General features: G+C 40.0%; 1 protein-coding gene across 1 annotated transcript in view; it reads right to left on the bottom strand.

The window, feature by feature from the left end:
* The window catches only part of pparg (peroxisome proliferator-activated receptor gamma), a 38,044-nt gene extending 11,531 nt beyond the window's left edge, over positions 1–26,513 (bottom strand). Inside the window, exons 1-4 of the mRNA XM_080460641.1 lie at positions 26,228–26,513; positions 9,184–9,480; positions 8,759–8,925; positions 4,335–4,473 (exon numbers count right to left, since the gene is read on the bottom strand). Coding sequence (XP_080316767.1) covers positions 4,335–4,473; positions 8,759–8,925; positions 9,184–9,475 — 598 coding nt within the window. The 5' untranslated portion in view covers positions 9,476–9,480; positions 26,228–26,513. The remainder of the gene's footprint in view (positions 1–4,334; positions 4,474–8,758; positions 8,926–9,183; positions 9,481–26,227) is intronic.
* Between the last annotated feature and the right edge of the window lie 1,066 nt (positions 26,514–27,579).

Genomic DNA, 27,579 nt, shown 5'->3' with positions numbered 1-27,579 from the left:
CATTTACAAAAGACTTGCCTTGTTGTACCAGAGCAGTGGTTTCACACTCATTCCTTGCACAGTGACTCTGACATACACACTTTAAAGAAATTCTTACATTTTCCTTTTCGCTTATGTTCATGATTGTATTGTGACGACATACTGTGACATCATTTTCACCAGTGTCTGCCGTCCGGTCACAGTATGGTTTTATATATGCTGGATACTAAAACTGTGCGATGGAGTATTGTAACTCTAAGATCGAGGTTGGTTTGCTAAACTTTATATGACTTGAAACTTCTGGGGACGCAGATGTTCATTCAAGACAAGCGTCTCCTTTAAACTGTTTTAAGAAACATCTCAAGACATATTGTAAAGCTTTTTAAATAGATTTCTAATTAGCCTTTTGGCTTTGAGGCTATGTCTTCTTGATTTCAGGTGCCTGTGCTTTAATATTTGCTTTAAAAATGACTTTTGTTTTTCTATCTATATCTATTTTATGTTTTAATCTTGTTTTTTAATTCTCGTGTTTAAATTTAGTTACTCATCATTTGTTTTCAAAATGTGTGTGATTAACTTGGGTGCAGCCCTTTGTTCTTTTCAGCGTGAGGCGTGCTTAATAAAAAATGCTATTGTTATAGCCATACACTGACTTATTTGTTCCCCGCATTTGATTAAAACATCTTGGTCTTTGGGGTGAGAATGAAGTGAAATCTAATATCTGAGGTGGGACATAATTAAACCACTCTTCACATGTTGGTGGAAGTCATTAATTATCCCTCGCTTCTGCGTTTACTGCGGGTGTGATTGTGTAATGCCGACTATGTGACGAATGCACACCTTAAGCAAATGAATACAAACCGAAGTGGCCCCGCCGCTTTGCCGGGCAGCGAGCCCGCTGCAGTGACACAGCAGATTATAGAAATCAGTTGAGCTGTGGGTAGACTCAGAGACGTCAATGATTGATGAAATCCACGGGGCAGGTTTTCAAAGCACCGGCCGGGGCTTATGATATGACGGCGTGTGGAGTCAGAGAGACGGACTGGGACATAAAAGAGGTGGACACTCACGTATTTGGCAGCGGCAGTAAATCTCAAAATGTCTCCTCTTAAATAGTAGTATATGGGCCAACGTTTTACAACATTTAGAAAGTTGTTTTCCTATCATAACCCGAGAAATGTCTTCTTAATTGCCATCTCCAAACCAATACATCGAAATGATGTAACTTCTCATGCGCCCGACAACAAAACTGACTTGTACGGTCTAATTCAGTGTTGAGGTCACGTAATCTAAACTGTAATTACAAACAGACAAGCACACTATGCCAATACTGGATACCAAACAGCCACACCAGTGCTTTCAATAATGAACATAATGATACACCTTTCTAAGGTGCAGTCCCTGCATTTCACTTCCAGTCAATTTCACTCAGCAGCAGCATGAGACGAAATCATTTATACATGCAAACTGACTGCAAGCCGCTTCAGTACATGGACCGCGATGAAGAGTGATGAAAATGATTTAAGCTGTATAATTCACAAGCATTATATCTTTTTTTTTTTTCCGAAGCGATTTGCTCACCAGCAAGCCACATCTTGCATTACTACAACTTTCAGGTGAACTCATGCCGCCACTAAAATATGGGCCCGCGTCCAGTATCTCTCGTCAGCTGTGGTTTGGCACACATCCAAGACAAAACCCGACAAAGTGTGGGAGAAAGCTGCTAATACAGTCCTGCTCCATTTCTCAGGAAGGCTACGGTCATCATGACACATGGCGACAGCTTATACAGCAAACCAGCACACAGCGGTGAAGTGGTGAGCAGGAGAAGAAGTCTGGTTAGGGTCCTTTCTGTGTGGAGTTTGCACGTTTTCCCTGTGTGCATGAGGTTAGCTGGTGGATCTAAACGGTCTGTGGTCGTCGTCTCTCTTTGTGTTGGCTCTGTCTCTTCAGTTTTTGGTGAGACCTGCATTCCCACAGCCTTTTTCAACAACATTAATGAAGAAAAATCCCATAATCTTGTTGTGATTTTAACGGTACACGATACTGTGGCCGCAGAGCAAAATCGAACGTGCATTTCTGATAAAGTTAACCAGCAGACGGGATACTTAGGAGTCGAAGGGCTGAAATCCTAAATGCTGACAAATGGCAAAGTTTGACTGAAAATATGTCAGATACAGATTTACTTGTTCAATTCCAACTTTTTAAAAAAAAATTTATTATTAATTTCTTCAATGAGAAATCCCAGCTGCACTAGAAAGACACACAAAGCAAGTGCTTGAAAGGAGAACTTACATGATTAACCATTTAGTTTCTCCAAAAGCTTCCAAATCAAAAGTAAAACAAACAAAAAAGTTGACTTTGTTGTGTCTTTCTACTAATGATGAAAAAAATCTGATCCATGATACGAAATTGAAAATGTTAGTTATATCTCTGTTACTAATTGACTTTACCTGAGATATGTAAAGAAGAAACTTACATTTAATCACCGTATCTGTTTGTTTTTTTTGGGAATAATCTACACTGTGTTGCGCAGACCGAGTGGTGTTTCTCTGTGGCCGGCCGGTAAGCGTGAGCAGACCTTACGATAGGAGGGGTTTAGAGGAGCTATGCTCAGTCTCTATTTGAAATAGTGAAAACGCGGTGGGTTGTCCCACCCTAAACAGGTGCAACAAAACCGACAGGAGAGTTGTGGATGTGTCAGCCGAGCGCGACGTGGTTATGCTGGCTCAGTCACGTGGTCGCTGCAGGAACACACCTGGGGGGGGGGGGGGGGGCGGGGCCAGCTGTGCTAGTGACGAGTGAATAAAAAGATTTGGGAATGAAGACGACAATTTCCTCTTCGTACTTTACATCTGCTGTGGGGATTTCAAAGTAGCCTCATCTTGAAGCTTTTGTGTTTTCAGTCTTTTACAAAGTAACGCTAGAAACAACTTCTAATACATGATCCAGTCAAAGGAAAGTACTAATAAATGAGCTGTTGTGCAGATTTGAATGTCTTCATTTATTTTGTTTAGTTTTTTTGTGAGGAGAACATTCTTATCTTTTCCACCAACAAATGTTTTGCAGATTTATTATGTGAACCTACCGGAATTTATAGGAACTTAAGGTAAAAGAAGAAAAAAAATCTTAATAAACATAGAAGTTTCCCTTCTATCTACTCTAACCCTCTACCTTTCTGTATTTTTTTGTTTAAAACCGTTGTTAGAAAAAAGATTTATTCCTTTTTTCTATATTACTCATGTGGATTCTGACGTTTGTGACTGAACCACATAGGCAGCATATTGGCAAAGTACACGCACAACAAAAGCAGTTGGCTCACATGACCGAACAAATTGAAGACTGCACATTAAAAAACAAACAAACAAACAGCATGAGTAACTAAAACCTAAATTTACACCTTTCATTCAAATGGTAGCTAAGCTGAGAGAACATTTATTGTTGATTGCAGTTCAGCAGAGGCTCGTCTGAAGGAGGCTATAGTTTGTGTGAACCCTGGGAAAACAGTGGATGATGCACACCGGCTGGCAGAAATAAGCCACTTAATGTGAAGTTAAAGTTAGCCATTGCCCACATTGTTATCTTGAAATTGTTCTGTGAGTGTGGCAGATACACGGGGCTTTGTGATGCAGCCTGAAGACCACAGGCCATTTAAGGCAGCGGCGCAGGTTTCTGCAGACAGCTCAAAGACGAAATGGGCAGCAGTGGTGAAAGTGCAGCTGTTTGTCAGAGGGCATCGTAAATTAACAAGGTGTAAAGGTGCGTTTCCTGGACCGCAGCCTTGAAGACAAACCACACTTTTCTCATGTATTTATGTGCATAGATGAGCGGAGTGTCACTCAGATGCCATTTCCGGGCCACATGAAAGAGTAATGACAACAACGACAAGTGTTTTTAAGGTAAAATGTCAGTAAAGAAAAAAAAACATATAAATTCAGTTTTAAAATTGTAACATTCTAAATTTTACAGCAAAAAACTAAACAAATCATCAGTGATCAACAATTTCTCGTGCCATTTGCTTAAATAAAACATTGTGATTTACTAAATGTCCAGAAGATCAAATATTTTGTTAACAGAGTGAACATTTTCTCCATATTTTAAATATTTGGACCAATAAAGATGTCGGTGTGGTGACGAGTTCAAATCAAACTGAAAGATCCAAATGTTGTCGTTATTTTCATGAAGAGATATCCCAACATGTCCAGAAAGTATTCAGTGATTGTCTTAGTAGTTTGGAAGAAATCTGGTAGAAATCTCATCATTTAAGAGTCCAAACTACAAATGTTTGGATCCATACAGAGATTCTCTTCACATGATTAAGAGGAAACTTGCGTGTGACAGTTTCGCCGTCTTACCGTTGTGCGACATGCCGACGTTGAGGCACTTCTGGAAACGGCAGTACTGGCACTTGTTGCGGGACTTCTTGTGAATGCGGCAGTGGAGATCGCAGTGATCGTACACCAACTTCAACCTGATTGTGCGTCTGAAGAAACCCTACGGAGAAGACATAGACGTTCTGTCACTGCGAAGGCCTGTAATTCACTGGTAAGTTCACGTCAAGAGATTCATGATGAAAAATGCAGTTAAGTTTTGTTTAGCTGAGGAAATGATTCATCTGAAGCCAAAACAATAAAAATCCTTTCAAAACTTTGCCTTTAATTATTCAGCCTTGTGACGAAGCTCTGGTTGTGAACAGATAACATTAATGCACCTGGTTCCATGAATGGATTAAAAAGTTCAGTTTAACTCTCTTCGCATCTGTTTTCAAAGCTCTAATAACTTGGACTTACCTGTTTGCTTTAGATATTATTCTATAAGTAATTATCATGTTCATAATTATGCAACTAGACAGCTGGGAAATCTCTATCTTCATCTGTAGAAAATAGCTGTTTTAAAAAAAATAAATTCTGTAAAGTACCGAGGCGTCATCTTGTGGAATGAACATGTTTTATTCTTTCATGGTATTTATTATGCTAAAAAAAAGACTGAAATGCTCACAGTCCTAAGCTCGAAGTGTTATTCTTTCAATATGTCTTCATTCGTGTTTCTTAAATATTTGAACACTGCATTTCATCTGACAGTTTTGTAATATTGTCAGCGGGCGCCGAGTCATTTACAGGTTTCTTCATCGTCGACACACGTGCTGTTTTTATGTTTCTGGGATTGATATGAGAAATATATAAATGAATAAATAAATAAAAGTTGATGGCGTTTCAGGGAAGATTTGTGCTTTGATGTTTTCAACCTTAGGACCAAAGAAGCCATAAGGCCGGCGCTTATCTCAGCTTTTAACTATGCAGCCATGGTCAAACTCCCACTGCACTCTCCTCCGCGCAGCAGCAGGTTTGTTGACGGCGGCAGAGTGTGTCTGTGCTGACTAGGAAGCTCCTATGGACCGATGCAGCAGATAACGTGAAATCGGCACAAAAAAACAAACCTGGGGGCAGGAAGCTGTGAGACTTTTCCCTCAGCACACTAAATCAGTGTGTACTGGAGTTTGTGAAGCCTCATGCTCCTTGGCATGTACATTCCTACGGCCCACAGATGTTCCTTTTTAATAGTAGGTTATTTTAAGAAAGAGGAAGTTAAAGGGGGTCCAGGCCTCGCCTTAATGAAGAATGTTTTTTTGCTTCCAAACAATTAAGTGTTTGCCTGCTTGGCTGACCCCCTCTTCTGCTGAGTCTCCCCTGAGACGGGAACAGAACAATAACTGCTGTACCTGCCTTCATTCAGCCCCTGACGGTACTGTACCGTTTGGTGTAGGCAGATGGAAACACAGAATTCCCAGCGCTATCCAGGTTTGTATCTGTCAAAGAGGTGCTACTTCAACTTTGTATTTGACTTTTTCACATTATGAATCATTTTTAGATCATGATGCCAAAACATCTTCACTTAAAACTGACAAAACTAAATAATAACAAAATAAGTCTTCCCAGTGTTGACACAACATAAACTAATGACAAAGCCACATTTAATCCATCCATCCATCTTTTAGACCGCTTTATCCAACCCGAGGTCGCAGGGTGCTGGAGCCCGTCTCAGATCTGGGCACACACACAGTCTCACACACAAACCAGAATGCCAGGAGAAAAACCAACACACACACACACACACACAAAGGAAAAACATTAAGACTCCACACAGGAAGACCACCCCGAGCAAACTTCTGGGAATGTTCGCACTACGAGACGACAGCGCTTAACCACCACACCGCTGTGCAGCTCCACACTCAAAGTAAACACGTCATTGGATTTTTTTTGCAGATCTTGCGGATTTAACGAGGAACATCACTGGCACCAACGTATGTGCACACTCGCTGGGCACGCGTCGAGGCTCCGCCAAGTTTCATTTTGCTGAAAGTTTGTTCCCGAGATAACAGCAAAGTGGGCAGAATGATAAAAACTGCAGGTCACATTGGGAAACTCTGAATGTGACTTTAAGCAGATGTTCTGTGACACATTTGCAGAATGTTGTTATTCATGATATACTTCTACTAAAATCTATTTATTTTAATATATTTCACAATATTGTCAATATGTCTCCTTTAAAATTTCAAAATTGAACATTTAAATTTAAATGATGATCCATATGTAGTATTTTGTTAACCAGTGAGTTTTTACCATACCAAAATAGAGTATGTTATTTAAGTAAAAAAAAAAAAAAAAAAAACTACAGTACGCATGCCATAAGCATCTCCACGTCTCTTTTCAGTTTTGAATTGATTTTTGTTTCATGAAGAACTTCACTGTCTCACAGAGCAGCATGTTTTCATTCTCTAAAATGGACTCAAGCTTAAATAAAATTATCACATTTTATTTAAAAAGATCCTTTTCATGGGTGTTGTTAACAATAATAAAACTACAGAGTGATAACAGACATTTCACTGCTGTGTTGCACCGGGTCGCGTCACGCTGTTCAGTTTGAAGTTTTCTCAAACTTCATCACAGGGAAATTTTCTGCTTCAGCATGCAAAATGTACACTTTTGTTTTTCTACTTTCACAGAATTCAGTAAAATGTCCAAGAGTTACCGAATAACAAGACACAGTCTGCTGAAAACAAGTGTCATGTTTTTACACTGAAACAGGAAGATCTTTTTGTGCCAGGCGAGACATGAAAACTGGAACGAAACTAATCGAGGCATACATCGTAATTCTTGCTGATTCTGAAAATCTCGTGTTTGCAGAACTGGTGTTTTTTCTCTTTTTTTTTTTTTGTCTTCCTATAATGTGTTAAAATTTCAAAAAAGAATGGAAATTGTGTCAGAAATTTCCCCCCACACTCTATTAGTTATCTATACTGCAGACAGACAGATTGAGAAAGTTCGAGAGAATAATTGTTGCCACACACGCCTTCGTTGAATTGCAGAATGGAAAATGCACTGGGCTTGTGGTTAGGGTGACAGACATCAAAAAGACAGACAAGGCCCACTTGTCTCAATGCATTATAGAAATTATTTCTTTCACCAAACGTGTGTCACCGAAAGGCTGAAACTAAACCCAGCAGTGCAGATCACTACAACTCTGTTTCTTTCTTCACATAAATCGAAGGTGGTATGACCATCTGGTGCAGAAACTTTGAATAAAAGAAATCTATTTGCGCTGTGCTGATTTGTTTAGCTGGCCGTTCTTTTCTACGGCAAGTAATTTGCAACCTGCGCTGGCTAGTTTGTACGGATGCCCTTCCTGTCACAACCGAGAGTCGAACACACCTTCCTCACACTCGGGGCTCCGTGCTATGTTCTCAACAACATAACAAATATTTACACATTCTTCCTTAGTAGTGAGCAGCTATTTATATATACATATATTGTATATATCCTGTGTAAAACAAAAAAAAAAAAAACTGAGAAAAAATGATGGGACGTTTCTTCAAACAGGATGTGAAAACTTTTTTTTCATCATAATTTTATACCAAATAAAGAAAAAAAAACAACCGTCCATACGCTTCTTTGTCTCATATTATAATTTTTTTTACAGTTTTTGTTTTTTTATCATAAAGGAAAACTCCCAGGAATCATACGTTGCCGATTTATGTGATGATTTAATGTATTAATGAGGTATTTTCTCTCAGCACAATGGTGTGATGAAAATGTTTAAACAACATCGACAGGAAATTACTACAATCTCAACATAAAGCCAAAGACAACTTCTGGTGCAGATTCTAATAAAATGTTTTCAAAAAAAATTCTCTTACAGCTGTTGGATTATGCAGGTTTTTACAAACTCACCCTGACAGCATGGCTTTCAGGTTGATGCTAGTTTGCTAGAAATGAGGTAGCTATCGTTGTGTCGTGTCGTGTTGTGTTGTTTCGTGTCGTGTCGTGTCGTGTGCGCTACTCTTACGAAATGTGTTAAAGAAAAGCAATATTTTCTTTGAAATTTTTACAATTTCCTCAGTTGTTTAGCGCCTTGACTGGAGCCTCTTGCGGGCCGGCTTTGGCCCAGGGGCCTTATGTTTCACCCCCCCCCGGTGTAGTGGATAACAGTCTCACAGAGTGTCCCTGATTCCAGTCGGCGCTTGGGGAGTCTTCCTTAATGGAATTTGTATGTTCTCCTTGTGCATGTGTGGGTTTTCCCTGGGGAATCCAGTTTCCTCCTACAGACCTAAAACTTGCGTTTGCGGTTAGTTAGTGACTCCGAACTGTCTGTGTGTGTGTGAGTGCGTTTGTCTTGTGATGGACTGACGACCGGCCTGTCTTTTTCCCATAGTCAGCTGCGACTGGCTTCGAAGGATGGATGGTAAGCTTTGAGTTTGTATCTGTTTCTTCCTCAGTCTTACCTTGCAGCCCTCGCAGGCGTGAACGCCATAGTGGAACCCCGAGGCTTTGTCCCCGCACACACGACACTCGATGTTTAAGCCTGTTGCTGATGTTTCGTCGGGGAGCTTGGAGAAGACGGGGCAGTCAGAGTATTGTGGAGGCGACTCTGGCTCTAGCTTGATTGAATCTGAGAGATGAAACATCACTAGTCAGACATGCAGATGGAGAGAAAACTGAAACTTCCATATTTTCCCTTAATAGTCTCATACATGTAGTTTCAGACTACTCTGATTCCTAGAAGACAAAAAAACTTCTCTTATTGTTGCACATCAAAGCAATTTCACACAAATGATAACAATCATTTTAAACGAAACAAAAACAAAAAAAGACAGACGACTGAATGTGTTTTTATCACAAATGAAACCACAAAAGCGTCTTGACTTACTGTGCATATCTGGCTCTGTCCTGTAGCTGTTCATGTTTGTGTAGTCCATGTTGGTCAGGTGCTCCTCAATCTGCGGAGGACTGAGGTCATAGGCCACGCCAGCGGAAGACATGGAGGATACAAGCGGGGGAGAAAGGGAGGACGGAATGGAGGAGGAGGAAATGGAGGCGTAGTCCAACGTGGACAAATGCTTCATATCGAGGGAGTGGGAGCTGTCATCCAGCCCTGGCAGGTCTGTCGTGTTCAAACTGAAACCAACAGGCCAGGCGAGGAGCTGCTGGGTGTCCACCATGTCTGCTGTGAGGACAGACGAAGCACGGGTGTGTTAGCTCATGCAATGCCATTTGGGAGCTATATGTGGCCTTGGGGAAAAGAAAACATGACAGCTAGAAAAAGTGAGGACAGGATGGAAAACATCTGACAAATAATACAATGTACTTGTTGTTCAGGGACATCCACAATATTTAGGCGTAAACTGACACATGTGCACAAACAGCATCAAGAAGAAGGCACGCTCACTCCTCCCCCCGTCTGTCTGTTATCGAGTAAACATGGAGGCAGATTGTGTCACAGGGAGAACAAGACGAACTCTGGCACTGAGGACCGTCTCTCCTGCTCAAAACACCGTCTTCCTCCGTTGCTGTTTGGGTGTTTCGTGGTCTGATTGCCCAACCACAGCACACAGAAAACAGGCCAAGGATGTAGGACGGGGGCATTTGGTGAAGAACAAACTGTGAAGGACTAGAAACTGAACACTGTCTTTTGACTTCTAAGGATTTTATTTTCAATCCCTGAAGACTTTGTTTTGGTCAGCACTGTTTAAGGCCACAGGTGGTGATAATCTGGCCTTTTATTTCAAATAACTAGGATACGTTCTAGTCTCAATGCTTGCCTGTGCCACTCCGCTAGAATTCAATTTATTCCAGGTGAAGATACAAATCTTTAATAAAAGGTAATAGATGCAAAGTTTATTTTTAAGGCTAAGAATAGGATGTACAGACACCCCACCCCACAACGTTTCAATCAGCAGGATGATGCATATGGACCGAGTCAGTAAACACTGAGACATATGAGGCACCGTCACGATGCTGCCAATCACATTTCTGTCAGTTTGATTTAATTCTGTCTGATCTGAGAGATCAGTTCGTCCTATTTACAAGTTGACAGACTAAAGTGATCAGATTGTTGTCAGGTTTTGATGGTGCCAAGAATAATATACGATTCAGTCCGTCAGTGGAACAATGCCATAATGCTTTGCGCTGTAGGGTTACGGAGAAGGTGGATTTGTTGGCGCCAGACTAAACAACCTTGTTGCGTTTCTTTGAACAAGGATTTTTGAAGGAGACGCTGATATGTTTAAGAGCAGTGTTGTCCATTTCATCGAATAGTTGCCCTCTTGCATCACTATTTTTCTAAAAATACTGAACGTGGTGACACAAAGCTCGGGCAGTGGGAGGCGAGCCGATGTGCCATTTACATGGACTCTGATCAGATCATAAACAGCGTTACGCCACCACCTCCCATTCAATAATTTCAATTAGATACACTGATCTAATCAGATTTATGGACCACTTACAGTCCATGTGACTACAGCTGCTGATAAGTGTTTTAATAGATGGTCTTATCAGGTTTTGGGTGCACCAATGACAAATAATGATTTTAATTCAGCTTTTCTTCCAACATTGAGTTTGATTTGTAATTCACAGCTGAAAACATTAAGTTCTTTATTACAAAAAATAATAAAGGAGCTTCAGTCATTTCGATACTTAACACAGGCGGTCAGACATTAAAAGGAGAATTGTAAGTCAATACAATCATGAGCAGTTCATAAGAAAAGCAAATCACATCGAGCTCTGGCATACAGAAATACATGTTGGATGGCTGGTTCTCAAAATGAAGTGAATAAAAATTACAAATATTCCACAGACTCAAAAATACTGTCAAATATGTTTAAGTTCAAACTTGGATGTACAATTTAATAATGTGTTAAGTATCTATCGCAGCACTTTTATAACGTTTGAAGAAAAGAGTATATTAACACACATTTAATTGACTGGTGACTATTTTCTTTGGTAGCATGGGACTATATATGAAGAAACAATCAAACACAGTGCAGAGCCCATCTTCATCCTAATAGAGCAGCATAGCCTAGCTATCACTGGTACTTATAGTGTTTGTTCAATTAATAACTATACAGAGGATTATACTACAGAACATAGCAGGCTTTGCATCAACGTTAATTTGTTCATTATTACAAATTTCGTAATTGTTGAACATTTGGATCACAGTGACACCCCTTTTTAATAAATGTCACTAAAAACACTAACATTCTCTGCATAAATAGAAAAATAGATGTGTATGATGTGTGTTAACAGAATAAGTCAGATCTCTTTTTTTTAGCTAAAATAAAACAATCAAACTCTGAACTGTACTGGAGTACAAAGGTATAAAGTGAGTTTTTCACTGTGAAAATACTTAATATCCCTTTCCAAGGCATATACACAGGCATGTATACAACTTTGGACACAAACACATCAAAATTTTGGGTATTAAATCACTACTTTTTCTACACAGCAGTAATTCCTGAGCACAGACCCCAAAAAAACTGAATTAATATCATAGTTTTCATTTAAAATTCAAGGATTATTGATGTAACTTGTTCACTCTAAAATTCATCACCTTCTCAGAATTTTCCTCGCGTCACACATTTGTGTTTGAATGTAAACATAAAAACATATCAAAACAATAAAAGCTCAAGTAAATACTCAAGTAAAACAATCCTCTTAAATGAAGTAATTCCCACGTCATCTGAAGGCAAGCGGTGCCAGCCTGATGCGATTTAGCGATTGGTGGTTCCAAAAATGACCTAAACCAAAAAAGCAGTGACAATAATAGCCTATAAATAATCAATGGTGTTAAAGGTCTGTGAACTGAACCACCTGACCTGCCAAAGCAACCTTTCTAAGCAACACCGCTTCTCAAAATAAACCTCCGCTAATCATCCCCATTTGGTACTCGAATGTAACAAAGAATGAGATGAATTATGCAACAGGACAAAGCTAAAATAGTAATACCCCAATGGCCAGGTACAAAATGGCTTGAAAAGGTTCCAAATGACTTGTCAAAACATCCCCGCGGAACAAACATCCTCCTTTCTCAACTACATATTGTTTCCTTTTTTTACTTGTTTGGAATGTCGCAGCAAAAATCAGCGGGGGTCTACTTATAATTCACATCGACTCTGTGTGTGTGTGTGTGTGTGTGTGTGTGTGTGTGTGTGTGTGTGTGTGTGTAGTGTGTGTGTGTGTGTGTGTGTGTGCACGTGCGTGCGTGCGTGTGTCCAGAGGCGAGCGCTTCCACCGCTTTGGAAGCTGCCGACTATTAATAACCAGAGAAACCTGGTTATTTTTCCATTTGCTGGACAGTCGCCAGTCAATCCAAACTGAAAATAGACGGTGCACTGGAGCGACTTGTGTCCCTGCTGGCATCGAGTCGTATTAAAGGTCCACTGGGGAAGAGAGGGAGCCCGAGAGATGAAGGGTGAAGGAGATAAGCGCGCGTGTTGACAGAGTGAGTCCCCAGACCACTTAACAAAATGAAACTGCACCCCAGAGGCCCAGAAAGAAACCTCATCTCAGGAAATTCATGCTGGGTCCTCGAGACAGCGTGCAAAAAAATAATAAATAAATAAAAAATGAAGGTGGCTGCAACACGAGTAGTCCAACCAAGCTGCTTAAATCGTGTCGAACTTAAAGGTGAAAACACGCTTGTGCTCTAACTTCTCTGCGCGTGTTCATGAAAATCAATGTGAAACTCAACATGTTTGCATCTGCGAGCGCTGTGCGAGAAAATAACCTGTCAGACATTATAAAAGGTGACAGATGATTAGTGAAGGGATCAGTGGTGTGTGGCGTGTTTGCAAAGGTGTATGCGTGTGAGCACGTGTGCAACAGTTGTGCTACTGTGTCCTGCCAGTTTCAGATTTCCTCGTGTCAGAACTTGACTTCCAGGAAAGAGTACAGTGTGTGTAGGAGGGCTTTCTATTGCTGATTGCCTCAGTCAGGACATAATGACAAAAAGGGCCAACGGCAAACTGGCAGTCAGGTCTGGCAACGAACACGCACAGTAAAGAGCATCAACCTTGGCAAAAGTCACGTCTAATTTATCAAGATGGGAGAGTAATAGAGTAAAAAGTGCCCGAAAGCTTTGTTATGACAGAACTGTAAAACTATCGCTGGACGTTTTGAAAGGCTCACATGCAGCCTGATTGCAGCGGCTCTGTAAGAAATTGGTAAAACCAAGAGGTCAAACTGAAATGTGAAATCTTCTCTTCAGGGACTGAGTTGCAAAATGAATTTCGGGGCTTTATATTATTCACGTTACTTCACCACAGTGGTGGATTGGTCCCAAACAGACGGAAGCAAATTCATTAGGGGATCAGATTGCAGCATAGAAATGGGATGAAAACTTTTTTTTGTGCATCTGACAGCAAATTTTATTGAACTAAATGTGCCTTGAATAACTATATGATTACATATTAAGTGCTACAAAGACACTGACGGATACAATAGAAAAACAAAAACAAAAAACAAACACCACAAGGAAACTAAAAAACCTGCAATGGTGAAACATCCAGCTTTATTGTCATTTCTTTGGAGGGTTAGAGATCCTCCGACACTCCTACACAGCATGTAGTAGTTTAACAAAAAAGCCAGAGGTAGAGTGGAGTTTGGGACAAGGGAGAAGTTAAGACAGAAGCCAGTCTGGTATATTAAGTGAAATGCAACACAAAAGAGCAAACCTGCCTGGCTGCATTCAAGACGTAAACCCTCTTCTTATCTTCTCTGTTTAAATAAATATGCACTTTGTCTGAGGGCTACACCTCCAGCCTCTTTCTGAAATGCACTACTGGCAACAGACCTCTCATATTTCATAGCTTTTTTTGTGTGTGTGTGTGTGTGGGGGGGTATCTATGGTTGCTCTATGCAAACAACTAAATTTAGATACAACATGTGTCCAGCTGAGTTTATGTAGTTTATTTCAGTTTAGTTGTCACTGTATTTAAAAGACATGTGGGAGTCTTTCCCCAGCCAAAATGTGTGTTTTCGTTTTCTTTTGCAACTATCACAGCAATATCACAGCAGTTCCTTGTTCATGTATGAGCTTATGTGTGGCTGAGAGAACGAGAGTCAGTGCAGAGAGCTCGGTGACTTCCTGACCTCTTCCTTCATGTAGGAGAACATGCGGTTCAGTGTCTGAGTGACTAAAACAAAGATATGCCCGCCTGCATGTCTGCCTCACACTCTCCACAACGTCTTTGAAAAAAATAAAAAACAAAATAAAAAGTTTAAATTGTGTGTGATTTTTTTTCTTCTTTTGCCCGATTCATCCTGTAGGACAGAATGCCTTTGAATTTAAAAGTTTTGTCAAATTTTTTTTTTACAAAAATTCTCAGCAGATAGTCAATGTTACCCAAAAGGTTGAATGTGGTTTCAATGCAAAAAAAAAAAAAAAAAAGCTTCACTCCTCAGGAAACTGGCCCCATTTGTCACTCCGACGGTGCGAAGCCACACTGAGCAGAATTACCTGACAGCATTTCCCCTCAGCACCTGAATGATCAAAGTGCACCCATGGTGTCAGGCAGCGGTCTGGGCAGCCCACCTGGCAGAAACGAGAGTTTCCTCTCGTCTGAAAACCCACTTGTTTGGTCGGTGCTGAACTAAAGTCATGACACATTTCCAAAGTTTGGCACTGTGGGAGGGTAGAAAACCACATTTTCATCTGCGTGGCACGGCTCTGAGTGAAACGGCACCCAAATTCTGTCAAATTTATGAATTGATGTGTTTTAACTTCCCTGATAACGACTCAGGCAAGCTGAGGTCAGACTGAGTGGGAGTAGCACTTTTTCACAAAGAAGCGCATGCATACAAAAGAAAATTCCCTTTTAAACAAAGTACATTTTACATATCCTGACAGACAGGTTTTAGATATTAGATTTACATACAAACAATTCTTTAATCTAGAAATATTACTCTTTGTAGGTATATGTGTCTGAAAATCTGGAGCTGCTTCAGTAATGACCTAGTTTATTAAATTTTCTTTGTTTCAGCCCTTTTGGGGAAAAAAAAAATAATCCAAAAACCGCTTGGATCTGCAGGTTCTACGTCTTGTTTGTTTTTTGTTCTTTTAGCTCACTAGTGCAGGCAGTCTACATTCACTATGCACTCAAAACAGCCGATTTGTCTGAGAGACACAAAAGAAAACTGGCTGACCTCCAACATCTCACTAGTAGCTGCAGATGTTTTCTTCCTACGACTCCAAGTGGAAATCGACTGAACAGACAATACGATTGAATTTACGAAACGTATTCAACGCAGGTCACTGGTAACGCTGCACCGGCCTTTGCACTTATCGTGTTGAAACGACACAACAAACTGACTGACAGGACCGATCACTCACCCCTGCTTCCCCCGCCTCACTTCAGAGAGTGTCCAGTGTCAGCTTACTGACCAGCAACTAGCTGACAGTGACAGGAGAAGGCGCTGGACTGTGTGTGTGTGTTTGTGTGTGTGCGTGTGTGTGTTTGTGTGTGTGCGCGTGTCTTTCTGTGGTCATGATTTTCCTCAGGAAGTGATGACCAAAAGAAAGGGAACTACACACACACACACATTTTCTCTCTGTGACAGAGACTGGGCTCAGCAGAAGTTCAGACAGCGAACTATCATGTGGTCTAATGCGGTCAGTGTGTGTGTGTGTGTGTGTGTGTGTGTGTGTGTGTGTGTGTGTGTGTGTGTGTGTGGTAGACATCAGATGCAGATGATTTCCTGTTGCTTCACGCTGACAGGCAGCCTCATCATGCCTCTTTGGTTGCACTTCTCTCCCTCCACTCGGCGTCGATGAGACAGTGGTGACACACTCACTTCTTCTCCTGGTGAAATATCTAAGCCCAACAGGCTGCTAACACACCAGTTACTTGTGAGTGTCAATTTCCATTCAGAATATTGACACCGCCTGTTACATCAGATGCTCACTGTCTTCCCTCTGATTTGATCAGAATCAATGCTGATTTGACATCAAAACCTCACTTTTATTGTTTTGTTTTCAGTCCAATATGTTAAAAGTAATATGTAAAAACCAACGTCTACCATACACTAAAATCTTATCAGTCAAGTTATATTAATAGCTTTTTAATTTTATTTCTGATTAAATCAAAGTTGGTTTACTTTTAAGATTTTTTTTTTTATTGTATGAATAGACTTGAATTTTGATCTTGAGTGTGTTATTGTCATTTTAAATGTACTTATACCTGGGTGAGAGCAGTTGTAGAGTTTGCCATATTTCTTTGTTTTAATGAAAGAAGGCAAACAAGTTGACGAAAGCTATCGTCTGTAGAAGTTGTTTTTCTCCATATATTTTATTCATATGCTCCATTACACGCGTCCTCGGGCCAAATGAGACAGAAGAGGTTTCCTATAGTTGACTGTAACTACTGGGAATTTTGCCCCCATCTACATTATTACAAAAGCGACGTCCTTTAACGAGGGTGCAAAAACAATTATGGAGCATGTCTTACCCTTAAAACTTAAAGGTTGTCCTGAAATAACCTATTAGAAGAATGAGCAGATTATGACGGAACTGAGTGAAAAGAGGAAGAAATACAGAACAATCTGGAGACGAAGAGTCTGAGCTTGTCTTTTGCCGTCCTACAAGCGTTTACAACCATCTCATTTTGCTCAGACGGGGTCAAGTGGTTTCACTTTAGTTTGACAGTAGCTTTCATTACCCTGCTCACATACTAAGTGAGCACTGGGACAACACTGCAGTCGGCCAGAAAGAAGGTACAGAGGACATTTTTCCAAGTCAGAAAGTAATTTGTTCTCAGGGAAGCCGAGGATGCGTGAACATGTACATGTACCATGAACATTTACATACAGTACTATGTAAGTACATACAGTATTAAGTCTGAAGTTAATTGTAAATAAAAATATTAGGTAAATCTAGAAAATTACTCATTCAAAGAAATCAAAAACATCTAATCTCATCAAATATTGTTGACTATTTGAGACAGAACTTCACTTAAAGTGAAGTGAAGAAAAATGCATAATTTATGTCTATTGACAAATATGCTCAAAAGTTGTTTGTTCATTTTCAAACCAGACTTGACCTGAAAGTTCAAACACAATCGATTTATATGCAAATTTCCCGAGAGCCAATCACTGAAAAGTCTGCGGGGTTGTTGCAGCTTTGGAAAAAAAACAAACTGCCTGAGGAAGTCATCATATGCATATGCATGACATGGCTGGTATGTCAGTTACAGTCTAATTCAGCACAGCAAAGATCAACAAGAGGCAAGATCGTGTCAGATTGTGTGGAAGCAAAGTGAGACTCCATCTCTGTGTCTCACAGGCCATATTTTATATTAAAAAAAACAGACGTATCCTGATAACGAACCCTTGGAAGACCTTTAGCTACCTCTGCAAACAGGCACATTCGTGGACATGCTGTAGATTTTATATCCCACTAAAGACGGATTTAAAGCACTTAACATGGATCTCAAGCAGGAAAAAACAGACAACAAATTGGTTAATAGATAGACAACTTCATCCATCCATCCATCCATCCATCCATCCATCCATCCATCCATCCATCCATCCATCCATCCACAAATCACACATAGATAACATGCAGACCAGTAAGGTCCAGTCTGGACTGTCACAGGGAATAATCCTGCTGTGAGGTGAGACTGCGAACCACTATATCTCCACGAGGCTCACTGGTTATGATGAGATCAAAGAACAATGTGCACCTTCATTGTGTAGAACTAAAGCTAGAGCGAGCAGTTAAGTAGTTTAGCAAGACTATCAGAAAATGAAGAATCAGCGAAACCTGTCTTTGTCTAAAAATACAGGAAACACCTACCAGTTGTTTTTTTTTTTTTTTTTAAACCACAACCAAATATGTAATAATTACACATGCAATCACAGATACAACACGACAGTAAAAACCCTGTGATTTACCCGTAAACACACAAACAAGTATATACTGTCATGTAGAACTTTTATTCCACCGCTGTACGCACCCTGAAGAAACTGTATTTGTACTTTACACTAGTTTGTCTTCTAAAGGGACTGTTTGGAATAAGGCTCTTGCTTGCTGTTGAAACATTTGTTGGAGTAATAAAGTAAAAAAAAAAAAAAAAAAAAAAAAAAAAACTCATAATAACCACATACAAAATAAAAAAACTACCTAAATATAAAAATATAATACAGCACTCCACATTCAATACCAGCTGCCTTGGAAAAGACTTAACCGAACCTATTCTACCTTTCTGGTCGTGCTCGTCTCCTCTTTGACAAATAATCAGTCATTTGATTGATTCTATTCATTTTATTAGCTCAGTAATAAAAATCTATGGAATGAACCTCGCTCACTGTCGAATGTTTTATCTTGCATGGTCACAATAAAAAAAAAAAAAAAGACAATGTAAATAACAGTCGGCTTCCTTTGTTGCCCCGAGAGTGTCTGCCAGGTTCACACGCACGTACGCGCACACACACACACACACACACACACACACACACACACACACACACACACACACACACGCACACACGCGCACACACACACACACGCACACACACACGCTCTGCTGTTCAGGATATGTTCGACATTGTTTAACGCCCGGCTCATGTAGAGGCTCTTGTATCACCAGAGGACGGGGTGACTGAACTCTGCTGAACTGCCGTCAAACTTGACTGCTGCAACCTATATTGAACACTTTTAGGCAAACAGGGAGACACTTAAGGACACACAAATATTATGCTGCTCATATTTGCACGTGCAGAGGCGTGTAGGAACAGAGGAAGTTAAATATTTCACGTCGATACGGGCATGAAATCATACACAGCCATGCAAACATGCACACACATATGGGTCAGTATACTTGCACTGAAGGAGAGAGACCCCCCCCCAATTGTCGTATACGTCCCAACTGTGACTGCTTGGTACTTTTGCAGCTTTCTGGGAATCTGCAGTTTTCATAATAATCTGAGGACATGAACTTTCCCCCAATTCCTTTAAATAGTTATGAGTTAATGGTTGATGAGTCCCTTGGGCCTCAAGAGCTTCCTCACTGGATAAAGAGAAGGAGTGGTACATGATGTCAAGGCCTCACACACACACACACGCACGCACACACACACAAAATACACAAACAGACAAATATATACATACTTGTGTCCTGCCGTGACATCGGTCCTACCTATGTCTGTGAGAATATGTGTACACAGCATAAACAAAGCATACTTCTGGGCACTCCTTCGATATGGGACGAGAGAACAAAGCTACACCCTAATACTCTTTGCTGGCCATATGGGCATGCACAAACACACATCTCTTCATTGAAAGGTGTAAAAAGGCACAAAAAAAAAAAGGCAATGTCAAGTATGAAAGCTTGTATGATGATTCTCAGTACACACACCGGTGAATGCATATCGCTTGACTTGCATTTTGACAAACGGCAGAGCGACGTGGGGAGAATGTGAAAAGGTGCAACGTGGGAAGGAGTTCCTCGAAGTGGAGAGGAAAAGACGGGAGTGTGCTGCCTTCAGCGCCTGCTCAGGGAGACAATACCAGAGCAGTCAGTGACGCGGATCTCATTCACAAAACTTACTGTAAATATGCGCGCTGGGAAAAGGTGCGTGCAGGCGACTCGCACCGTGTATTGTTTGCAAGGCTCAAGGGGGGGGTCTGAGAACGGTCAATAACCTGTTTGGGAGGAGTGTCAATCAAAGTGACACGGCAGGTCAGTGAAGGGTCGCTGCAGTTGGAGTTAAGTATGTGATTGTCGATAAATAGACACGGGCCTCGTTCACACTGCAGGGAAAAGCGACCTAATTCAGATTTTTTTTCACAAGTGACTCATATCCGACTTGTTTTGTGGCTGTGTGAAAGCGCCATTGTGCTTTTTTCACACCAGACCCAGAACTCGTTCCTATGTGGTACCATTTTGGATATTGTTCTACATGCGACTGCTTCGTCATTGACGTGGGACTGACGTTACTTAAAGGCTGTGCTCTCTTTCTCCTTCACTCTCCTTCTTCTTTCCCTCCTCATGTTGTCTACATTTTGTCGGCGAGTATTTAACAACCACTGGAAAATAAATCTACATGTTGACCAGCGTTGCCAGATATGGTGGTATCCCCCAATTGGGAAGTCAAACTCTCTTACCTTTTAACTTTGTTTATTTCGTGCATTTGTGTATTTATGGCGTGTTTTTTTTTTTTTAAATCACACGTATAATAGTTTTACAGTTTCATCATGATTTCTACACAGGCTGAGATTTATTGAGGTGTGTGGGTTCTACATTGTTTGGGCTGGAAACAGTGAGTCACATCTGGCAACCCGGGTGCTGACCGGCGTGCCATGTGTGAATAGCGTGCTGCTCGGCCTGACTTCACGTTGTCTTCTGCGCTCTGAGGCCCGAAAACATCCGGTCCGATCACATTCACGTGATAGGTCACGTTTGAAATGATCACGCTAAAAAAATCTGATCCCAGCAAAAATTTTGGAAAAGAGCATCTGGACCTGCGATGTGGGCGGAGCCACGGTCGAAGCACTACGATGGGATTATGCTGTGAAGCACTAAGATTATCTGGAAGAGGTTTACTCAGTTTCTTCATCATCTAAACTGGGTTTAAAACAGCCATTAGTTTCTTTGCTCTGTTATCTACAGTATCTATTTATTCAAATCAGGCTAAAGACACGACTTTTTATTGTAGATAAGAAAAGCATCATTAGTATAATTCATTTAATTTAAATGAGATTAAATGTATAGGTTATTGTGGCACTATTTTACCAGTCCGGCTCACTCAAGATAAAATGGGTCGCACGTGGCCCCTGAACTAACATGAGTTTGTCACTTCTGCTTTAAGTTTAGTTATAAACTTTTGCGAGACTGCATTGAAAACATTGTGGGACTTTTAATTTGACAGAAATTCATAAATGCTTCATGTTTTGGTGTATTAAGTGTCTAGAAAACCTTTGATATCATTGAAACTAAAAATGATTGTAAATAGAAGTAGCAAACGACAGCAGTGAAAAAAATTGACATAATGACAGTGAGAGACAGATCTTACATTTTATTTCTATTTCATTGTAGTGTATTTCACACTATTGTAGTCCTTATGAAAAACTTAAAAGGATGAATCAATGCTTGGAATGTTCTCCCATCATTACATAGATAGGATTTGACTCTCACTTCAGACTAACAGCTCTATATTTTAATATGACTCAGCTGCAACCATAAACTGCCTTTTCTACCAACTCATGAAATCCTATTATCTTATTGGACCAGCCAGCCACACATGATAAAAGAAATGCCAATCACTCTTGCTATTTTGGTCGATAACACGGGCCAGTCAGGTGACCTTTATTTGACATCACGAATTATGATCTTTCAAACATCGTAAACTTGACGAGCAGTGATTGATGAAGCATTACATAGTGAGAGTCCATCCCGGGCAAATGACCAGCGAGTAGGTGAATTAAAATAAATCCAGGGAGAGGGAAGCTATTCAAAGTCTCGTTTCCTTTTAAATAGGCATGATTCTTTGACATTTACCATTACTGGCCAGTTATAAATCGAGGGGGTGGATTACAGAGGAACTTGAAGCAGTGGCGCCTCAAGCAGTGGCGTGTTCAGTGAACTGAAAGAGACTTGTGCACATAAAAGCTGAGTCAATCTCAAGTTCCTTGAAAAGACCACAAATTTCACCCGAGGAGCTTCTTATTGCTCCCACATATTTAAAAAAAAAAAAAAAAAGGAAATTAGAGGAAAGGTTATTACATATCCCTGCTGTCTGTTGACTAATTTCTATGCTAAAGTGCATTGGCAAGTGAAACCAAGGCTGCATGTTTGTGGTTTATTAATAATGAAAATATTGATGTATTTAGATACAGAAGTAAGAGCCTGAAATGACAACTGTGATTATCATTTAATTTCGGGGTGTTATCGATCCGATTTTCACAAATCCGGTGGGTGTTTCTTTTGTTTTCATACCACGGTGCTCGGCAAAGCGTTAGCCAAGGTCAGAGGACACGGTGACATTGCTACAATAAGGTCTGGCAGGAAAACAGAGATGAGCCTGAGTTCTAACTGAAGCTGCCAACGGTTCCACGAAGCAACGCTTTGAGAAATAAAGCCAAGAGGGACAGATAAAGACAATGAATCAATAAGCTCTTTTTGCACCACGGTAGTTGTTTCCGTCTATAAAGCGGAGTTTGGTGACTAATTGTCCGGTAAAAGTAAAAGCAAATGCTGTAACACGCTGCTTCTTAAAATTTTCCCAGAAAACATCGAGTTCTCTAAGTACCACCATCATGGGCGACCCGAACACACAGACAGTGGCGGAGAGGTTTACCCTATTAGCTATGGACATACGGATTACACTTATACTTATTTCAAATATACATTTCATGTTTTCATGTTTCCAAGCTTTGTATTATTTTGATGATTTTACATATTTTCAAATCAATTTTATCAAAACAATATATATTTATGACTTGCTCCCACGTACCACTAGAGGGAGCCCACGTGCCAACAGAATCGAGACTGTAATGTGTATTTTTTTTCTTCGTCTTCCTTGTGAATAACAAAGATTAAGAAAAAATTGTTCCGTGTGTAATGGTCATTTTACGAATATCTGATTTGATCCAGGGTTTATTTCAAAGTCAAAAATAATATTAGAGATGTGAAAATCACACCGCGAATAAATTAGGTTCCTTAATTGTCATACATGCGATTTCTTTGTAGCACACACAGATTTGCCAATCCCGTTTCTATATAAAATCATCAAAATGATAATTTACTGCAGACCGAGAACAACAGGAAGGATAAGTAATACAGCATAATATCTAATCAAGATCTTTTAGTTTAACATATCTTTGATTTGTTATGGTTTTGGCTTTAAAAATACATCCTACAGCAGACATAAATAGAAAAAAAAAAATGTTTTCACCGCCTTGTCAGAAGCTTAAGAGTCTACTTGTTATGTTAAAATGTGTTTCTGTCATCCTGTCACAGATATACAGAGGTCAGCTGATCTCAGCAACTCGCCTTGTAAAATGAATCTCAAAATATAATAAAATAAACTGTAAAGAGATGAAAACTGATGCCTGCTTTGATGTGCTCAACGTGAGTCACACAGGCTTTGTGAATACCGAGAAACCGAGAGAGAAAAAAGTGAGTCGGTTGCAGGTGATTTTTCTTCTTAATGTAAAAATGTCAAGTCAGTTGCAAGCTGTTTTCAAAATGTAAGAAAACAAAGGGAGAAAATTTGAAAATTGTTGAAGCCTATGTTTCTCTCACTCACTTCTGTTTTTTTCCCCCTTCCAGCTCACCTGCAGTGATAATCATGTAATGTGCTTATATTACTATATTTCTCACAGGAAGTGCAGTAGTCTGAAGCTTCAGTCATCTGTACATTTTTTCCAAATGCAAAATTGTCAATCTGTTCATGAACGTAGCTCCAAAGTTATTCTGTTACAACGTGGGAAGAAGCAGTCTCTTTTCTACGGCACTGGCCCGATGAAATGTATAATAAATACAAATAAAAATAGAACCATATCTAGAAGAAAAAGAATAACAACTAGTAAGAAATGATCATTTTCAAAAATGTGCCCGTAAGTCAGAAAAGAGTGAACCGACTGGCCTTGAGGTTAATAATTACGTCCAATTTAAAAAACACATTGGTGACCTTAAGGTTAACCCGCACTGAGCCTCCTCATTATCTGATCAAACTGAATCAAAGGTGGGCTTTTTGAAAACGCTGGCAACATGATAGAAAAAAAGGAATCGTTGCAAAATCTAGTCGCGTGAAACTCAAGAGTGGTTCAAAGTCTGTGGGCCGAACTGGAGCGTGTCCTCGTCTCCGATCCGGGTTTTTATACAGACACAGATGTGCAGACTTCAATATTTCAAGCTCTCTTATATCTTTTCATGGAACCTATTTAAATGAACAGAGGTTTTGTAAATCAGGGTGAGAAGTTGAAGAGGGAATCACGCAAACTCAAACAAAGCTCACGTGTAAAGGTATAAGCTTTTTAAACACACTTAAAAATGACTTTGAGATTGACAACATAAACATAGCAAGGGTGTTGAGCCACTCCTTCCATTTATGACAACAGAACAAAGTCCACACACACACGCGTGCACACACACACACACGCACGCACGCAAACACACACACACGAACGCACACGCACGCCTCTCTTCAAGAATTATATAAAGGTAATAATAAAAAAATTCCCCGAGTCACGTTGTTGGACTTCTATTAAATTTGGTTTCACTGTAATTTCAGAATTTCCATGCGCCGTTCATGTATGATGGAATGATGAAACATGGCCGCTTTGACAGAAACATGTTCAAAAAGTGAAAACTGAGCTGACAAAAAAAAAAAAAAAAAGAGAGAAAACACTTGTGAAGCAACACGTTGCCACATTAATATGACAACTCAGCAACGGACTTCATCATAATGTGGTGTGATGAAATTATTCTGGTGAAGATCGAACAATGAAATGACCTTTCATAACTTCTCTTATTTGTCAACCACTGATTCATCATATGCCCTCAAATTTTAAAATAGGCACATCACGCCAGTTTTAAGATTTTAACCTTTGATAAACTTAGAACTCATGGAATCTACAGTATATTTATATCAAGCGGAAGTAGATTTCTGTCGATGATATTGTGTTAAATTAAGTGGCACAACAGTTTAAAATGTGACTGAGTGGCCTAAAGTACACGCAATATACTGGAAGTATCCTTTAAGTCAGGAGTCCCTCTGTATACAGGCTCCCTGAATCTCATATAATAATAATTTTATATTTATTTTATGTGCACGCCACGATATTTTTAAAAAGCAATCCAAGCTAAAACTGGTCTCACTGTTAAGGAATCCACAGCAGCTACAAATCGCTGAACAGACAAAATAGCCAAGATGCATAAAATGACTAAAGTTGGAAAAATAAAAAAAAAAAGGAGGAAAAATTGATAAAATTGGTTCCAAATACAAAAATAGTGTAATAACATATCTAAATTGAAGCTATGAAATGTCTTGCATGAATCCCATTTGTTTTTCCTTCATATCAGACAATTAGGATGTTTTTAAATGGCAAGATATCATAATCAGATACCATTAATATGAAAAAATAAAGCTGGCAGTATGTTTTCACTGTGTTGTAAAATTACTGCCATAAATACGGGAGAAAAGCATGAGGAGTTTCATGCAAAAAAATATTTCATCTTATCATTGCAAAGTACTGTCAGGACATTTAGCAGTTTGATCGATCAAAATTAAAATTAAAATTAGTAGGTTTTTGCCCACAAACTTGTGTTCATAATGTTGCTGAGTCACTGCTACTGTTTCCCAGCCTACCCCCCCCCCCCTCCCCCCCCAGAAAACAAAAAACAAAGGAATTTGCCTTAATATAGTGAAAGATCTATAAATAGTGACATGACACTGAAGATTAAGAGAAACAAGATGCATACGAAATGAGTAAATTACAAATTACATCTTCTTTCGCACTCACCTGTGAACCTGTGATCACCCTGATAGTAAAAATCTCTGCCTGGTGTTTGCATGTCAAACTAACTTTAGTCCACAGACATACTGTGGATCAAACCTGAGTGTGTGCCAGTTGTCAATCCTCAGACCGCCCCCCCCCCCCCCCCCCCCCACCACCGCCACTCTCTCACATACACACACACACACACCCACCCACCCACCAACGCACCCCATCACTGCCATCACCACCTCTCACAAACGCGCGCGCACACACACAAACACACACATACACACACACACAGACACACAGTCCGTCATGATAAATCAGGATCGTGCATATTTTCGTTTTAAGTCGCAAAGACGAGCACGTGCTCGTGTCGAATTAATGTTTGCTCTAAAAGTCTCACGGTGGTTTTCAGCGCAGCAGCCACAACAGTCCCCGACGCGACAGACACGAACCAAGCAGGAAGGTGACTGACCTGATCAGAGGCTTGACGCGCAGCAGCCAACAGTCTTTTCCTTCTTAAGCTGGAGGTCGTTTTTTTTTTTTTTTTCCTTTTCTTTTCTCTGAAGGGGGGAGGAGGAGGAGGAGGAGGAGGAGGAGGAGGAGGAGGAGGGGGTGATGGTGTATAAACTTTTATTTATCTCGGGAGATTCTCCTGTAGGAGCGTGCGCACGGGAGCGCAGCGTCAAAGTGGTCCGGTGTGGGGAGGTTTCTGTCTGCGGCTCGCGCTCTCTCTCTCTCTCTCTGTCCCTCTCTCTCTCTCTCTCTCTCTCTCTCTCTCTCGCTCTCTCGGAGATTCTGAGGACACAAGCAGGCGGAGGCGTCAAATTACGACTGAGCCGAGTTGAACTTGTGTTTCTAACATACTCTCCCTGTCTTTTTGCCAAGTATCGGAGAGCCAGCTAAAAGTTGAAACTAAAATTTTATGTCTCCATTTTTTATTTTTTATTTTTTTAACAGATTAACTACTCGGAGCGTTAGCATAATTAGCCTAGCCAGCATCGAGCCAATTACGACCTGGCTGAGTAAAGTAGTATTTTCTACTTTATAAAGTCTGAAAACAGAGATAGTACTTTTTTTTATGCACTTTTTCCTAAAAAAAATAATGAAATTGTCCTACCAGCGTGTGGAACTTAATCAATCATGTTGTAGTTTAATAGCGTTGACCGAGGACCGGGTCAGACTATTACCTCATCCCGGAAGTCAAAGTTAACACCGGAAGTTAGAAATTATTCGAAATAAATCTATTTTTTTCCTTTTGTTTAGTTCTAAATATAAAACCTGAGCTTGAAGGCCGTGAGAAATGTAAACAATAATTGTAAATTGTAAAAATCAGGAGTTTGGACGTCTCGTTATGTTACTGGAAAAAGTGTAGTCAGGATCACTAGTGTGTCTAAAACATTTCAGTTCAGGGGCCACATGTGACCCAGTTTCATCTTGAGTGGGCTGGACCGGTAAAGTAGTGCCATAATAACCTCAAGATAAAAACTTTAAAGTTTTTATTTTCTGTTGAGTGCGTATACATTTGGAAAAAGTCTATATTTTCGCGAAACCAAACAATTAGTACAGAAAAGAACTACACTCTCAACATAAAGTAAATTTTAATGGTTCAAAAAAGAGAAATGTTCAAAAAAACGTACCTCTTCCCTAATGCATTAGCAATAACCTTAACATTAGGCATTGGTTATTTGAATAAAACGTAAAAATACATGTAAGCCTTTCTCAAAAATGGCGTAGCTTTCAAATCGTGCTTAATCTATCTACAACGGTAAGCTGATGTCAATGTTTCCCCCCTATATATTTTTAAAACCAAACACTTGGCCCAAG

The sequence above is a fragment of the Lipophrys pholis genome (genome assembly GCF_963383615.2).
Source record: "Lipophrys pholis genome assembly, chromosome: 4".
Taxonomy (NCBI): domain Eukaryota; kingdom Metazoa; phylum Chordata; class Actinopteri; order Blenniiformes; family Blenniidae; genus Lipophrys; species Lipophrys pholis.
Note: the sequence above shows the minus strand (reverse complement) of the source record. Positions and strands in the feature narration are given on the sequence as shown.